Source organism: Diadema antillarum, unplaced genomic scaffold, assembly GCF_040938485.1.
Source record: "Diadema antillarum isolate AM-2024a unplaced genomic scaffold, OU_Dant_1.0 scf00000189, whole genome shotgun sequence".
NCBI classification, from domain to species: domain Eukaryota; kingdom Metazoa; phylum Echinodermata; class Echinoidea; order Diadematoida; family Diadematidae; genus Diadema; species Diadema antillarum.
The window spans coordinates 24,140-36,571 of NW_027271078.1; the positions used below are offsets into that span (position 1 = coordinate 24,140).

Consider the following 12,432-nt stretch of genomic DNA (forward strand, 5'->3'; position numbering starts at 1 on the left):
TCAAATCTGCGATGAACACGGTGTGTGCCCCCATCAATGTAATTCCCATGCTTTTATATAGGTTTTATTACTTGTAATAATGCTGTTTGATTTTGTTATGTGTTTTATGGAAGTGTCACAAAAAAAACGACAAAAAACGACCACTTTATAGCATGGAAATGGACTACGACAGATGAATGCATCACGCCAATTTACACCTAACTCAAATTCCCACTAAAAATCTCGATGGTGGGCAACTGCGTGGGAACGCTTGATGGGTAGACGACAATTTTGTGAACCTGACAGTTTTCTATGTTGGTTTAATATACATACGGCACTTTGATCTTTTAAAGAAAAGCCACTATGTAATCGATGTAAATTACCCTCCCTCGACGTTTCGCCGCGACTTCGGGTGATGTGAAAATGATGACAATGTACATTCGAACGGCCTGATAATTTTTTCCCCTCTCTCTCAGGGTTTCGGTCTCTTTGTAGCGCTCCCCGGTGTCGTTTGGTGAATCTTCAATCCTGTCATTCGATTCATGATGTTTGGCAGCCTTGAAGAGAAGGAAGACAACAAAACAGTGAGATGATTAAAACCTTCTTCGAAGAATGAGAATGCAACCTAGAGAAATGTTAGTAAAGAAACGAGGAAAGAAACAAAATATGCAGAAATAGAGTAAGACTAAGGAAAGGAAGATATACACCCAAAAAAAGAAACAACAAAGAAAGAGCGGGAACTGATTTTAATCATGGAAAGGCTAATCATTCATTTAAGTTGTAACTCGCCAAATCGGCTGCCTCCCCGAATAAATAAAACATTAAATGAGTTGCAATCTTTATGTTTGAACATGTCCACAATGTTGCCACATTTCCTCAGTTTTAACGTATCGACCCAGACGGCGCGGAACGAACGTCGCTAATCGTCTGAGGAGAGTGCATGTATTTCGATCGTGCGTCTGAATTCGTATACTAGTAGAATAAATTGTTCAGCTGGAAAGAATTAAAATGATAACGATTATCGCCATCGGAGACTGGTTTATGATCGAATGAGAGCAATTCTTGGTGCGTGCATTGTCGCTGTGTCTCTCTTCGCTTATGGGTGATATATAGTTACATGGAAAACAGTCTGTCAGAAGAAGAAACAACATAAAAACAAATTTTATGTGACATCGACATGTCTACACAACATAAGTTGCGCTCTTATAAGCTTGAATAATAGTCCCGCGCCACCCCTTAAGGGAGTCATAAAGCAACGAGTACGACTCGGTGATGCGCTACAAATTATTTAATAGCGCTATGCACGAATTGGTTGCAGATGTTGGTGGTCACTCTTGCGAAAACTTGTTGATTTGCTGCGTCTGTTTCCTTCTTTTTGAGCTTGCATTCCAAAATATTCCAAGCACAAAAGCTGATACTACTGACGATAACTTACTTGGTACTCGATAGCTCCTTCGCCGTCAGTTTAGCGTTATTCCTACTGGTGCTGGAGTTGTTGCGTCTTGCACCCATCAGGTTCTGATGGACCGCGTGGTAAGTCCGCTTCAGCGGTAAACCTATTGATTTGATATGGTGACACAGGCAAACGAGTTAGCGGGGCCAATTTGGAGAAATTGCTGGATTCAGTATAAGTGAGGGGGGAAACTAAAGTCAAGTGATTGGCGACGAAGTGTTCAAGTTGAATGGCGATCAACTTTCAAGTTGAGTCCGATGAAAGAGTAAAGTGACAAAACAAATAGAGATTTTAAAAAGTTTCATTTACAAAAGTTGGATTTGAACTGAAGAAAAGGTCAGATGATATTGTACTTGTACATGTTTTCATGAAACAATTATATAATGGTTATCATTTCATGTACATGTTAGATGAGATGAATACTTATTTGTTATCACTTCGAAAATTAAAATGTTCACCGTTTGTACAAGCATATTGAGCGATTCATGAGGCAAGGCCATCATCATGTCATAAAATTTACATATTGAATGATATGTGATTGTTACCGATATTAGGGTAGAAACGTGTGAAATTCTAAAACCCCATAGACCCTATGTTCGTGCAGTTTCGATGAAACTTCTGACATTTCGTCTGTCTGGCTGGTCATACACTTTTCAATATAGTCAGCCTAAACAGTTTTCTAACCCCACGTTTTTGGCTTTAAGCTTGCCAGTCGGCAACTAATGGATTCAGTATCGTGGTGAGCTGAAGTGAAATCGTATTGAGCCGTCATGTCTACAGAAATGGCTACGCATTCTATGCCCCTGTAGCTCTCATCTGTGTAGAAATTGTAAGCCCCGGGGAAATTTTGCTCCACTCAATACAAAAGGGTCGGCATTTCGGTCGAGCAGATGTGACGCTTTAATAAGTATAGCGTATTTGTTAAGCAATACGCGTCCTGAAATTTCATTTAGTTGATCAGCCTGCATAGAAAGTTACCATGTGGGGCAGCCCCCGTAGTTTGCGTCGCGTGCTGAGGAAAAGCGAAATTTGTGAGAGAATTTGCGGTGAGAGAGCGAATGCCCTATTACGCTTCTTTTTTTTAATGAATGTAGACTAATATGTTTGAAAGCGCCATAATTGGTCACGTACTGAGGCCCTGTCAACGACCTTTAGAAGAAAACTCCTTTCGGCTATTCTAGGAACTTGCCTTTGATATTTCTCTCTATTTGTTTACTGAAAGGAGGCAAAGTTCGCAAAAAAGTGGAAAAGAAGCTCTCCGTGTTGCAATTAACTTATAGAACGCTCTACACATGGTATGTTAATGATGTTGGATACGCTCAGGAGCAGACCAACCATAATTGATATCATATATCCTCGCAAAAAAAAAAAATAATAATACGTATGTGAATGGATGAACAGGTACATGAAGAAGAATCGTCTTCGCAAATACAAGCGTAGGTACATACGGGCTCGACACTATACCTTTATTTCTCTCTCTCTCTTTGAAAATCTTTAAATCTGAAATTTTAATGGCGGGGAAAAAAATATATAGCGGCCCGAAGTTAAGTCACATGAGGTGGAGGTAACAATCCATATATATAGAATGTATAAACACATACACACACATACACACACACTCACACACACACACACACACACACACACACACACACACACACACACACATATATATATATATATATATATATATATATATATAGAGAGAGAGAGAGAGAGATATGGATAGATATAGATAGACGAAACAGATAGGCTAAAAGATGAAAACATGGACCATTTGATGATCTAGTGGAAAGTATAATAATGCAAAATTCAGCTCTCTTAATTCCAGACTTTAGTGAGTAGAAAGTGTTCACGTGACCCAGCGTGGCCGCAGTTAGACAACAAGAAGCAAAATTTGGCAGGGACAATACACAGTAGGGTAAGGGAAGGAAAAGGTCCTATTTCATTTTTTTTATTACCGATAGGATTCATGTCTCGTTGTATCTCTGTAGATGGCTTGTTGTACTTTTCTGCGAAGTCCAGTGGGTTGTTAATGATGTTGTCGTGCATCGATAGAAAGAGCGGAATGTACGCCATGTAGTCTAAGAAGGATATCTAAGCAGGGGAGAACAATCAAACTCATTATTAATAATAATGCGCAGGATATTACATCGTATAAGAATGATTCTTGGGGACGATAATGAGTAAATGATACAATTCAGCATTTTTCTGTAGCTCTTTTAGTCCCCGTCATTTAAATTGCACTTGAAATTGAAAAAGAAAAAAAAAAGAAATACAACCCAAATATTGTTCTTCAATCTTGAGGATACAGCATAAAGTGTGCCGCATTAATCGTCAACATCGACTAGCTTTGTTATTATTTCATCATCAGGTAGCCTAGTTTATCAGAAGTCCGAAACATCCTATCAATCTCCTTCACCCGGTATCCATGGTAACCACCTTGTTGTGCTCGTCTGCATTCATCTTCTCGATGACGTAGTCCTCTTGAGTTCGGTTGAGGCCACCTGCCTTCAGCTCGATTCGTAAAGACTCTTTGTTGATGAAGTTGTCATTTCGGTCACCGTTGGTGCCGCTGCAGTAGAACATCGACTGCGGGAACAACAACACAAACAACTTAAGAAATCAAAAGCAGAAATAAGGAGAAGAACTAAATTTATTATTACTCCATGGCGCCACTTTCTCGAGCGATTCTCTCCCCCCCCCCATTTCCAATGCTCTAAGCAGCATAATCATATTCAGCATTTTATCGGTTTGCAACCAAGAAAAAAGAAGAAGAAGACGAGGGTGCGATTTTAAATGGAGTGCAGCCTCCAGGATAGCCAAGGGATTGAATCATTAATGATAAGGCATGAAGTTATCATTACCGAGGGGCTAAATTTACCTAAGGCCCCTAACAGCTCAGCGAAGAATTAGCCGGCCCCGTAGAAAAGAGGTTTTCTAGATCTTCTCAAAGTTTAGAGGGCGACAGATCCATGAGGCCAAGAGTGACAAAGAAGAAGAAATAGAAGAAGAAGAAGAAGAAGAAGAAGAAAAAAAAAGAAGAAGAAGAACTAAGGAAGAGAAGAGGAAAACAAGCAACAACAACAACAACAACAAAGAAGTAATTTAGGGCCCCTCCGTTAAGTTTGTTTATTACATGTCGCGATGGCAGATAGCCTAAATGTGGCAAAGCATTGAAATCATGACTAAGATATGCGAAGAAACAAAGGGATGATGTCATTTTTATGTTGTTGTGTTAGGGAACCTTATCGGTTGCACCAGAGACGGTAAGAATATTACTCTACTGTGGATACAGCATCATTGCATTGTTTCTAGGCCTACTTATCCTCTTCTGAAACAATTATCATCTGCTAATTAGATGTTAAAAAACCACAAAATTGTATCACTGTTCGTAGTTCGTTTTTCATTGCATGTTGTACTATCAGTTTGTGTATTCAAATGTTGTAATCATATGTGCTGGAAGTGAAATAAAACGAAATGAAACGAAACGAAAATATGTGACTTGCAAGAAAGGGCGTTATGATAAGATCTGTATATATGATAAGATCTGTATATATGTGGAGACGGGGGGGGGGGGAGGGGGGAGGGGGGGCAGGAACCAATGATAGCAGCACCCCTTTGACATTATAAATGATGACTGGCGGGGGAGGGAACATACCGAATGTTCCACCCGAAGGGTTCGAAATGCTATTGAGGGAGGTTATAAGTCTCGAGACGAAGTCGAGGGACTTATACCATCCCGAAATAGCATTTCAAACCCTGAGGGTAGAACGTTTGGTACATAATTATTCCCGACAAAAAAGTCATCATCTATCATATTATATGGGTTAGTCAAATACGTCAACGTCAACCACCAAAGATTGTCGAGATTCAGTGTACGATCTTTGCAACCACGGCCACCAGCATAGCATGTAGCCAAATTCACTGCCTTCTGTCATTTGTTACGTGGAAATGTTTTCCCATGGGAGAACATTACCAAGAATGTTCGCCCATGGGTGAACATAACGAATGTACCTCCATCACGTGACTCTGTTTAGCCAATCACTTACCGGTATTTGACTAACCCATTTAATATAAAACGATATTGGGAGAAGTGGCTCTTTCGAGATTGCGAGGGCGTGGGTTATTGGTGAATGAGAATGGTCGCGTGTTACGTGTGAGGAAAGGTCGTGTGTGTGTGTGTGTGTGTGTGTGTGTGTGTGTGTGTGTGTGTGTGGAGGGGGGGGGGGGTGGTAGGATACACAAATTCGACGTTCCGAAAATTTCTAACCCTTCATTTTCCAACGTTCGCCTCGTAAATTGTTTATGCCACATGAATAGGAGCGTATAACATGACCCCCAAAACAGGTGGCTGCATTGAATAGCCCATCGCCCAAGTCCATAAAATGATGCGTCAGAACATTATTGTCATGATTCATTATTTGTGTATGTCACGCTGAAGGACTGGTATTACCGGAAGGCAGCTGGGTCCATGTGCCCCAACATGACATTATTTCAAAATGACGTATGATATTCCATGCTTGAGGGAGGAGGAAGTTCATCGAATAAGACGACTGCAAATGTCATGTCTACTGGTTTCCTCGAATCAATTTCTCTTCGTTGAAAAATGCTTAAATAAGTATTTATAGGAGACTTCAAGAAATAAAAACAGAGTACATTCAAACGCTACCGGATGCATGGTTTCACTAAAACCGGACATAAAGTAAGATGAAAGTTATGGGGGCTTTGAAATGTCAAATGTTTGCATGAAACCGCGATATTTGTTATAAGTATGCAGTAAAGACAAGGCGATAGTGTCATCGACAAAAAAAAAAGAAGGAAAACTCAAAACAACAAGAAGAAACAAACAAACAAAATATTTTTCAATAGACATCATCTTTGTGCAGCAGCCAATAGGAAAGTTCAAAGGTGCTGATATTATCTTAATATCTCACGCATAGGCCTACGAATGGTTTGCGACCAAATGCGTTGTTTCGTGGAAGCATATAATATGACACGTTAAAATTTCACAAATTAAAACCGAGCTTACATCCGAGTTTGGGGAAAAGATGTTATCAATTTGATTGTTTAATATCAGTCTGTTTGCTAAAGTCATTCCGTACACTCGTGCAGCGGCATCACACTGCAGTTGTGGACTTACGCTGTACAGGTCCATTTTGCGCTGAATGTCCAGCAGGTCGCTATGGTCCAGCAACTCCTGGCCAAGCGCACTGACCACAGGGGGGAAAATGACGATAAGTACAATAGGTATGATCATCATTACTTCATAAATATCAATTTAACACGATTTTGAAAGAATACGTTAGATAAACAATCATATTATTCATTTATCGTCCTACATGTTTTACACGCAAAGTCAATTCATAGAAAGGCCCTCAGTATTCCTTTTGATGAAACATAAACAGAAATAGACGCCTCCCTCCAAAGAATAATCAACTAGGTCTTATATTAAATATTTTGTTCATTTTTCCTTCACTTACTGTTTACCTTCGTGGTCTCCTAATCAGCAATTGCCTCTTGTAATCGTATATCATCGACTATTCTGTGGAGTTTTCTGAGTGCTGAATAAACATATCTAAATCATTATTCTTATTTTATCATTGCTGCGTTATTTTGGGAGGGGACTGCTTGGAGGGTTAATCCTTTCTTCTTTAAAACGGTTCCCTTTTCACGCCATCAATATTATCATTATTCATTTTTGGTCCGTAAAACAGGCGAAGTAGCAATTGTAGATATACGCATAGATCAAATCGGTGTCTACTAGACCGAGGAGATATCCTTTTTTTCCACACTGCCCACTATAAAAAGCTGTTCTGTACTAGTAATTCATTTACCAAGAAGATGGCGTGTATACCAAAGGGTCAAATCGATTTCCCAGTCGTCGTAATTGGAACGCGTTTAAACGCGACCATTGACCGGTGGAGCAAAATATTCAAATTCCATGCGCATGCCTTTCTAACGTAAGCCGTTCCCGACAAGCTTGCCGGAGGCTTTCCTGATATACCGGCAGTTATTATAGATGCCAATATAATACAAGGTATAGCTGAATTCATTAAGATATGCAGCGGTGGTTGGATAACTTTGTCACTCTATTTCCTCAGAGGAACAGAAAAATTATCCATAAAATGGAATACACCTAGCAAACCAGGCTACGGTGATTTTGACAAATAAGCGGGTATAACAGAATATGGAGTTAAGACCAAAGTGGGAGCACTGGGTAATTACTCACTCCATGGCCGTCACTCTTTCGCATATGGCGCCAATGACTGCAAACATCTTGAAGGTAATCCGGGAATGATCATCCACGTCAAGAACCTTGGTTAAAATGATGATAATGATAATGATAATGATAATGATAATGATAATGATAATGATAATGATAATGATAATGATGAAGATAAAAATTCTGCTGCTAATAATGATAATAGTTGTGTTATCATCATTAATAATATCATTATCACCATCATTATTATTATTATGATTATTATTATACATGTAATTCTAATATGATCACATTGATCACGAAGTCAATGGTTCGAATCTAGTCCAAGTATGGGCATATTCATTATGCCCATGTGGTGTTTGTTTTGTGTGTCTTTTTATCATGGCTACTACTTAAACACTTATTAATTCCGTGCTTATTTATGTCGATTTGGGGCAATTTGTCATTCAGTTGCAATAAAAACAACTCGACGCAAGAATTTCATTAATTGGAATCATAGATTATCATTGTCAGAACAAAGAACTCAGATTTGTTATTCTGCAGTAAGACTATAGTCACAATCAAAGCACGTTTGGTTATTGGGTATCCACGATGATAAGAACAATTACAAGCTGTGTAGCATTACAACAGTAATATCAAATCAAAATAAACTGCCCATTGAGGTATTGTAACTCATAACCAAGAGAAAACGACAAAATACACAAACTGATTAAACGGTGACGTTTATCAAGCACATCTCAATGTCAATCTCCTCTTTTCTATCTTCGTCGTTATTATGGGACAAAAAAAAAAACCAGAAAGAAATCAAGTCAAACTACGACTGATTGACAAATATTCTGCAGTAAAGAGGGCACGACGCCAGTGATGACAATTACATATTGCTGTTGCGTGCCTGAAATATCTTAAAACCGCAAGGCAAAAGAGTTAATTAGGTTGATATACAGGTGACCTAATAACACGATCCTGCCATTTGCCAGGCATGAAAAGGAAAATTTATCTATTGCTAGATTTCTTTTTCCATTAGAAGTATCTTGAGCAGGTATATGTGATAGGGGGAACAGTATTAAATATTAGCTGGCAGTGAATGAAAGAACGGACCAGAGTTTTGTTTCTTTCATCAGTGGCGGATCTAGGGGGGGGGGGGGGGGGGCGGCAACCGGCGCACGCCCCCTTTATTTTTCGTTAAAAACAAAAGAAATAAAAAGAAAACAAATGAAATGAAACCCGGAAGTGCACCACAAATATTAGTTGCGCCCCCCCCCTTTACAGAATTTCTGGATCCACCCCTGTTTCATGGTTACTCAAAGACTGAGAATCCGTCGCCACTTTCTTTCAAACGGAAGTTTGTAACATGATTGTGAATCTAGAAGCGTAAATCAAAAGAACATGTAGAATGTTGAATAAGACTAACTGCAAGAAAATGCTCTACACACAGAACCGCAAATTATGTGCAAAATGACATGTTATTTATAATTTTGCCAAATGCTGTTGTGATCACGCTCTCTCTGTAATTTAGTTGTGCAGAGATTTGGAGTAGACATTCGTGCGGTATACTAATTTATATCTCGCGTAATAGTTACGATTGCGGCAGACTTGAGCCAAATTGCTAATACGACAGGTGTTAATTTATATACACAACATACAGCCTAAATACTAAGTTAAAATGATAACAGTCATGACACTTGTATAATTTGAACGAATTATAAGGAGGGGGGGGGGGTGGGGGAGTCAATTTGTTTCGCGTGCTGAGATTCAATTTGTTTCGCGTTCCAGAAATCAATACTATACACTGATAAATCTTGTACTTTTTTTTTTTTGCTAGCACGTGCAAAAGTTATGTCTACAGGTACAATTTGTGCTGGGCGTGTCCACTCACAACGATAATGTCTGGAAGGATTTCAGAAAAGAACTCTCAACGACAGAGCACTTTGAAGCACGATTTACGATATACCATACTGAGTTTACGTTCGATGTCCAATCATGTAATGGTCGTACGTTAAACTCTGAATTATTGTATGCCTATCCCGGGATATTTTACGACAAAATGTGGAACACTATTATCACCGATGATATTCCTATAACATGTCATATAATTGTGACATATTGACAACAGAGACGGACAGAAAATGTCAATCAAATTTGATCGTCAATTCTGTTGGCTGTGACGATTGTCACATCAAAAGGTTGTATTTTCTTTGTTAATTATTCACGTCATCATATATTTTATCCTCAGAGCGACCGTACTTGGCCTATAATTATATACTGTTTTCTCCTCACTTTAAAATCTATTTACAGAAACTCCAAACGGGGAAAAATCAATGCCGAAGGACACACGCAACTTCTTTCGCTTGGATTACTTCGTAATGATAGCTGCTCTCTCACCTTTAAAACGTATTCGAGTTGTTTTGTTTGCAGTTTACTCAAGCTTGGAACTCCATTCAGGGCATCTCGCATTGCCTGTAAAAAAAGAAGAAGAAGAAGGAAAGATTGACCAACCGACTTCAAAATTGACCACCATACGCCCACATCTGCTTCGAGAGGAAGGACAAAAAGGATCCAATCGATGGAGGGGGCACAATAATAACTCTCTTATTTCATGGGATGGAATATTCATTACACAAAGCGTGAGCCTTGACCCATCCCTTATTTTTTATTTTTCTTGGTTATTATTTTTCCTCCTCAGTTCCATCACATAAGCTAGCTGATTAGGGTAGTCTAAATTTTCATTTGACTTTTCGATCTGTATTTATTACCAAGTTTACTTGAGGAAAATGAACTCTTTCTCTCCTTTGCTCTCTCTCTCTCTCTCTCTCTCTCTCTTAATTACTCTTACTTAAGTGTTCTATCTTTTTAAATCTGTCTATGAGTCTTTCGCAAGTCATCATCTAGCCACCCACTGTATTTTACGACTGTCTGTCCCCTGTGTTCTAAACTTAATTAGGAGACATAATATATTGAGCCATGCTTTTATATATGACAAAGTTGTCTAGTTAAAAGAATTATAGCGATTACAGCGATTAAAGACGCGATTATTTTGTGATTAATTTTTTGATAATTCACGATTAGAAGGGATTTCTTAAAGTCTATTTGTTGATGGGAAGAAAGGATTAATATGGTGAGAAAAATAAAACATTATAACTGCAGTAACTATTACAAGTGACCAGAGATGAGTGTAAATTAACACTTGAATTAGCGGAACTTCCATTTTCCAAGTCATTTTGAAATTTCATTCCATGTAATTACACTTTATTTGCTAATTTTCCAAACAAATTATACAGTGCTGTATTTGTTAAAATACATCCATGATAATGAAGAGGAACACATTTGTAAATTTATAAAGACTATAGTAATATTACATGACACAAAATAAAGTTAAATCTGTCTAAGGTACGTTATCTACATAGAAGCAGATGCCTGTGGGGTTAGGTCCCCAGAAAGCAGTAAAAAACAATCAGTTACACTCCCTCACACGCACACACACGCACACAAATACACACACACACACACACACACACACACACACACGCACACACACACGCACACACACACACACACACGCACACACACACACACGCACGCACACACAGTACACACATTGCACGCACGCAAGTGCACCTGGACAAGGATGAATGCACACACACTCACAGATAGCAAAGAGAAGAGAATGAGAAAGAGGGAGGAGAAAACACCAACAAGACCGTCATAGGGACAGTATAAAATAGAAAACAATCATGGTGGCAGGGGAGAAAAGAAATATAAAAGAAATGAGTTGCAAATGAAATAAGAAGGAAATGGCAATCATTATCACCACTGTCACCTTCTGCTGCTGTCGCTGCAGCTGTTTATTGTGATGACGGTGATAAAGATGTTTGTAACTATCTATTCTTTAATACTGTTACTCTTGCCATTATCATCGTCATCATCATCATCATCATAATCGTCACCACCACCATCACCATAATCATAATCACTACATTACTGTTGTTATATAAGCCCTGTCGTCGTCTTCGTCCCGTTACTAAGACAGCAATGACAAAGATAACAGATCGACTGTTAGTGTTAAGAGTATTAGTAATGTTTAAGTCATTGCATTCAACGTCTCCTCTCTTCTCTGGGTACAAACGTACATCAACATCCTTACCTGCAGTGTCAAGACACACGCCCTCTCTCGGTCCTCAACCACGAAAGCACGCGCCATAGGTTCCAGCTTAGTCTTCTCAACCAGCCGGTAATGGTTCATGTAGTTTATCGTGGTTTCTGCGGGGAGACAATAGCGACATGATTGTCTTGAGAACGTGGCCGGATGTGTCAACATCAACCGTGCAAATACCTCTTGTAAACTCGAATGCACTTCGCCTTCTTCTTCCGTTAAGTGCAGCTTCATGCTTGAAGATTACGCACTGTACGTGATTGTTTTTTGATTTATTACGCATTTTGTGTCTCCTTACAACTCTGTCGCTCGGGAGACGGGAAATATCCAGCATGCGAAATATTTGCAATTAATCGTATCTGCGTTAACACGAATATGAATGTGTAAATGTTTTGCTAAAATACATAAGGGAGGCTTTTTTCAAACATTAATCATGCTACTGAGCACTGGAGGTATAGAGAAGACACATTTACGGCAAGCAGGAATTCACAACGCATCAGATTAATATCTCAGAGTCATTAATGTCAATTCGATCATTCTATTCTTTCGATGCACTACTAACGTTGGCAAAAGACTGATTGTGCGTGTGTAAATTGTATAAGTTGACTATGATAAATCTGGCCA

At 39.0% G+C, this 12,432-nt stretch overlaps 1 protein-coding gene across 1 annotated transcript; it reads right to left on the reverse strand.

Moving 5' to 3' along the window:
• Positions 1-451: 451 nt before the first annotated feature.
• On the reverse strand, positions 452-7,711 carry LOC139723417 (uncharacterized). The gene is made up of 6 exons (XM_071634662.1): positions 7,665-7,711; positions 6,576-6,645; positions 3,875-4,024; positions 3,394-3,529; positions 1,415-1,535; positions 452-536 (listed from the first exon to the last, which is right to left on the reverse strand). The coding sequence occupies exons 1-6, from the start codon at positions 7,709-7,711 to the stop codon at positions 452-454; spliced, it is 609 nt and encodes a 202-aa protein (XP_071490763.1).
• Positions 7,712-12,432: the final 4,721 nt, after the last annotated feature.

Excerpts from the sequence above, each read along its gene's own strand:
- LOC139723417 (XM_071634662.1), bottom strand. The coding sequence starts at position 7,711 with ATGTTTGCAGTCATTGGCGCCATATGCGAAAGAGTGACGGCCATGGA. Across the intron at positions 1,536-3,393 it reads ACGAGACATGAATCCTATCG|GTTTACCGCTGAAGCGGACT; the intron begins GTAATAAAAAAA and ends TCAAATCAATAG. Across the intron at positions 537-1,414 it reads AAGGAGCTATCGAGTACCAA|GCTGCCAAACATCATGAATC; the intron begins GTAAGTTATCGT and ends CTTCTCTTCAAG.